The sequence below is a fragment of the Typha angustifolia genome, chromosome 3 (genome assembly GCF_048772165.1).
Source record: "Typha angustifolia cultivar Huaian chromosome 3, ASM4877216v1, whole genome shotgun sequence".
Classification (NCBI taxonomy): Eukaryota; Viridiplantae; Streptophyta; class Magnoliopsida; order Poales; family Typhaceae; genus Typha; species Typha angustifolia.
This window is the reverse complement of record NC_133241.1, coordinates 3426582-3431684: the sequence shown is the minus strand read 5'-3', so window position 1 is coordinate 3431684 and position 5103 is coordinate 3426582. Positions and strand designations below refer to the sequence as shown.

General features: G+C 37.4%; 1 protein-coding gene across 6 annotated transcripts; it reads left to right on the top strand.

The window, feature by feature from the left end:
• Positions 1-835: 835 nt before the first annotated feature.
• Positions 836-3341, top strand: LOC140758035 (transcription factor FAMA-like). 6 transcript variants are annotated; one of them, XM_073094007.1, is made up of 5 exons: positions 836-970; positions 1055-1092; positions 1188-1799; positions 2069-2503; positions 2596-3341. In XM_073094007.1, exons 2-5 carry the CDS (start codon positions 1081-1083, stop codon positions 2698-2700), a joined length of 1164 nt encoding a protein of 387 aa, XP_072950108.1. In that variant the 5' UTR covers positions 836-970; positions 1055-1080; the 3' UTR covers positions 2701-3341. The 6 variants fall into 6 exon arrangements, with proteins under 6 accessions (XP_072950108.1, XP_072950112.1, XP_072950106.1 ...); XM_073094011.1 differs by having other exon boundaries at positions 837-970; positions 1174-1805; positions 2060-2503; XM_073094005.1 differs by having other exon boundaries at positions 837-970; positions 1188-1805; positions 2060-2503; positions 2596-3340.
• The last annotated feature ends 1762 nt before the right edge of the window (positions 3342-5103 follow it).

The window sequence follows — 5103 nt, the reverse complement described above, 5'->3', positions numbered from 1 at the left end:
ATGTATACTTACTATGGTTTCTGCTCACCATTTTTTGGTAGAAATATTTTTTTAGATCAATAGATAACCCCAAGTCTGTGGAGGTCCTGGTGAAGATCTGATTATATTTTCTTTATTTGTGTTAATATTATAACGTAAGTTATATGAATTATAGCCCCTACATAGGCATTTGTCTTGGTGAGTGTATATATATATATATTTTGGGATTTATTGCAACCTGTGATAATTTCGACTCCGTTTAGCTTATTTTATTTGTAAAAATATTGATTTTTATCTTATATATTATATACAAATATTGTCCAACACGTCATGTAAAAATCATGTGGATTCGACTAACGTGAGGGGCACATGTTTTTGAAGGTGAGTGTTTGATAGTGATGATGATCTTGCTTTACTTACAAGAAAATTTAAAAGATTTCTAAGGAAAAGAAAGCAAAGTCTACAAAAATCACAAAATTTAGAGATGAGAGAGAGAAAGAAAGAGGAAGAGAACGACCAAAGAAGGGTAATATGGTATTTCAAAATTGACGTGAATTTGCTAACCTCAATTTACTATGCCACATGAAAAAGGCCTTTAATTAAATTGAAAAAGCTGGTCATTTAAGATCTCACTTAGCGTCTTCAAAAATTGGATAGTTGGCAGCTTTAGATATGCGCAGCTCATGTGAATCTTAAGAAGATGAAAAGAGAGGTGGAAAAAGGAGAGCTAGAGAGCGCTGTGCATGTGAAAAACATAATTATTGGGGGGTGGTAGAGGTGGAATTCAACCTCAATCCAATTAATGCACGAGGCTCCCTCCAAATCATCTACGTGAACTAAAGAGAAAGCTATTACATCTACCTCTTACCTTTGCTACGTCCCTTTCTATTGACTCCCAGCTTCCCAGAAATGCCAAATTTTGTGGCCCCTCTTCCTTCCTCCTGCTCTGGCTTGTTCCACTCCATTCCATAACTTGTGTCTGCTTCTAAAGGTAAAGCAGCTCTCAATGGTAAAACTTCTATACTCTCTAGATACTGTTGAGTTGTCGTGTACTGATTTCTTTCCTTACTTGCAGACCAAAGTTAGCTGATCCCTTATCTAATGGACGAAGAGGTAGAATGCATGCAATCATACACATAAAGTTACGTACATAGGAAAGAATTAATTCATGTCGTGTTAGTTACCAGGCTTTAGCTACCCTATTTCAGGTGAACCATCCCGCTAGTTTTGCACCGTTGGATTACTCCCTGGACTGTCACCCCCCAGACGACAGTCGACAGCAAGGTAGTTCCGAGAACGGCATCGAGATGGTCGATTATATGCTAAGCAATTCTTCAGTACCGCAGACTCAGATCTCCCTTGACAAGCTGAGCTTCGCGGACGTGATGCAGTTCGCCGACTTCGGACCTAAGCTCAAGCTGCTGAACCAGACTAAGATGTCCGAGGATGAAAATTACCACGCGTTGTTTCCTCTACCTGTTCCGCCATCTATTGATTTAGAAGATAGGTTGGGTGGGACAAGCATCAAGAATAAGGGGATTGTGATTATGGAGGAGGATGGAGATGGAAGTGACAAGGGTCGGTTGACGTCGGAGAACACTACTTCTTCCATTCAGCAGTTTGGTCTTGTCGATGGGGTCGAGAAGACAGCCATCGTAGAGGCAAAGAACCGTCGAAAGAGACCAAGGTCACTGAAAACGAGCGAGGAGGTTGAGAGCCAACGGATGACCCATATCGCTGTAGAGCGCAACAGAAGGCGGCAGATGAATGAGCACCTCCGTGTGTTGAGATCACTGATGCCAGGATCTTACGTGCAAAGGGTAAAAGTAGGACACTCTTACTAGGTTTTGGATATGCTCTTTAAGGAAATATTTTCTATCAATATAATTTCTTCGTTCAATGCGTCCTAGACTGTTGGATTTTCAAGTTGCATGTTATGTTTAGAGTTAGGTTAATTTGAAGCAAGAAATACTAACGTAGCCATGATAAAAGCATGTAAACAGAAGCAAGAAAAGTCTGCAAACAAATTAAGATTCCTTGTTGTTTCCAATCATCTTAAATTAATCAGCTTAATTTTCAGGGAGACCAGGCATCCATTATTGGTGGTGCTATAGAGTTTGTCAGAGAATTAGAGCAACTAGTCCAGTGCTTAGAGTCACAAAAAAGGCGAAGACTCCATGGTAGTACTGAAGCTCCGAGAACAATAATTGATAGTACTCCTCCTCCGGTGCCTATTCAACAGCCCTTCTATCCATACATACCATTTCCCGACAGTGATAATGTGAAGCTCCTCGATCTCGACCAAGGAAATGGCCTTCGGGAGGAGACGGTGGAGAACAAATCCTACCTGGCCGACATCGAGGTCAGGCTATTAGGAATCGATGCAGTAATCAAGATCCTCTCTCGAAGGAGGCCGGGGCAGCTTATCAAAACCATCGCAGCACTCGAGGAGTTGCAGCTCAGCATCCTCCACACAAACATTACAACAATTGAACAAACTGTTCTCTACTCTTTCAATATCAAGGTAACCGTAACGTGAGACTTGGTTTCCTTCTAATAGGACTAGAAATTAAAATAAGCTTAAATCTGATCCTTCTGCATGTTAATAGATTACAGGTGAGACAAGATACACTGCCGAAGACATCGCAAACTCGGTGCAGCAGATACTTAGCTTCATTGATGCAAACACATTATGATTCAATTAAAGAAAAATGGGAGTAGAATTGTAGTTACATAATTACCTTTTTTATTCCTTTTGCATTTTAGTTTACCACTGGTGATTCATGTTACTATTGAATAAAGTAAGAACAGGAGCTTATCATAGCTGGCTTCCTATTTCGTCTGTTTGTATTGTGTGGTTGATTGAAATACATATCATTGGGTTGACAGACTCAGAGGTCAACGATCACGTACCCTCGAGTTAATTTGTAGCATTGCGTTGACCTGTCAGGGTTGGCCTGTTGGATTTGCAGGGCCAGGGATAGCAGATCGCATTCGTTGAGTCAGGATCGAATAGTCTTATCTCCCACATGGGTTAAGTAGGCCATGCAAATATGTGCACGAGAGAGGGGTGACGGAAAAGAGAGCATTCGTTGAGGCAGGACCCATCATGTTGTGCTTGCTTTCTTTTCTCTTTTTTTTTTGTTCAAATGTTGTGCTTGCTTGTTCCAAATCGGATTGGACAATAAGGGACCATATGGACTGGACATGATGATTGGTACAATTCGCAGCCTCTCGTTTTCTTGGAAATTTGCAGACGGCCACTGTTGTCTAAATGCCATTTTGTTTTGTTTTGTTTTTTTTTAAGAAAAGAAGTTATTTTGTTAGCTTTACTGATCACTGTGATTTTTTTTTTACCAATTAATATGTATATATGGGGAAAATACTATCTAACTCCAATGGTTAGGCTAAATTGTCTCCATGATCTTTCATTTTTGTCACTTAACCTTGTTGTTGTTTTCGCAAATACTGATTTTAATATGAAAAACAGAAATACCTTTTTTATTTTATTAACTAATTAGACTTTTTTTCTAAATTATTTGTCATATGTTTTCTTCGTCTCAATCTTTCTATACATTTTCAACATAAAAAATTATCGAAAATGAGATAATATAATACAAAAATGGTTAAAATTTTGATAATTTTAATAGAAATTTATTTTTGCTATTAATTTTAGATAGAAAACATATTGATTATGAAAAGCTCCAAGATGCCCTAGGAATTTGGACCAAAAATATACTATTAATACAATTATATAAAAAATAAAGCGTAGAAAGACAATCATAAATACAGCAATTTTTATGTGAAAAAGTCTCAAAACATAGGTAATAAATGATGGATCCAAACTCCGATTCAATTAGACACTAAAACCAAATGTAGCAGTTTCAAGATGACTTACAAACCATTGTTCCACGCCAATGATTGTATCGATAAGATGTTGCTTGCTTGAAACCTTGATAAACTACTTTTTATGATTACTTTCCAACCTCAGTAATTCCCAAGGCTAACATATCCTTCTCAGTGACTAACAAAACAGGACTCTTTAGGATGAGGTGAAACCGAGATCTCAATAAAATGTTTTAGCACCTTCTTTTGCAGATTCTCCCAACGGCGTGACCTAGAATTAGGTCTCAAGTCCTTATATAGCTCCACCACAAAATACCAAAACTATCCCCCAATGCAATCTAGATCAGCCGAAAGAAATTTGCGATTGGTGCATATGTTCAAATGCCCCTTGGAAAGAATTTTTCTAATTCATTTTCAATTTTAATCCATTAGAACTATTTTCAAATGCTTGATCTATCGTATATATTCTAACTACTTTACTATTACTCAACAAATATTTCATAACATGAGCTAACGCCCATACATACTATTTAAACACACTACATGAATAAAATTCTATTTGAAATATTATTTGCTAATTACATGAGTATAAATAAACAATAAAATCTCTCTTATCGGCAATTATTGTCAAAATAGAGTTACCTAGAATATAAAGTGTCTACCCGTATCCATTTTGATGTAGGAAAGAAAAGAAGTAGATAGATCAAACCTCAACTTGTTGATTCACCCACGAATATAGAAATGAAGTTCTTCTTTAGTATATTAATTCTACAGTAAAATCTAGAGGAGATAGGATTCCAAATTGGACTAGATGGAAGAGATATGGAAAGTCAAATCCTAAGTCTCAAAGTGAAACTACCCAAATATGCAACATGGCTCCCATATGGAGGCTAGGTGTCTAGAAACATACTATCTACATCGAATAAGACCAAAATATTAAAAAACAAAAGAGGGGCTCACAGGCTGCAATAAATCAATCCAAAATACAACAGTATGGTAGAGTCCCCAAATATAATATTACATGCAAAAAAGAAGATAAAACAAATGGGAAAAATATAAACTCCTTACAAAATTGTACTATATAGAAAGTGAAATAAAAAAAAGACCTAATGCCCTACTAGGTAAAACTGCTACTAAACTTATACCATGACTATTGATCTACATCATATATCAACTATAAATTAGTCTTGTAATGCCCCCCGCTCAGCACGGGCATGTGCTCGCCCATCTGTCCACACGGCACACGTGGCGCACGGGATAGGATAGGCGGAGTCGCCA

Coding starts and splice junctions, on each gene's coding strand:
- LOC140758035 (XM_073094005.1), top strand. Junction 1,806..2,059: donor CTTACGTGCAAAGGGTAAAA/GTAGGACACTCT, acceptor CTTAATTTTCAG/GGAGACCAGGCATCCATTAT. Junction 2,504..2,595: donor TCTACTCTTTCAATATCAAG/GTAACCGTAACG, acceptor AATAGATTACAG/GTGAGACAAGATACACTGCC.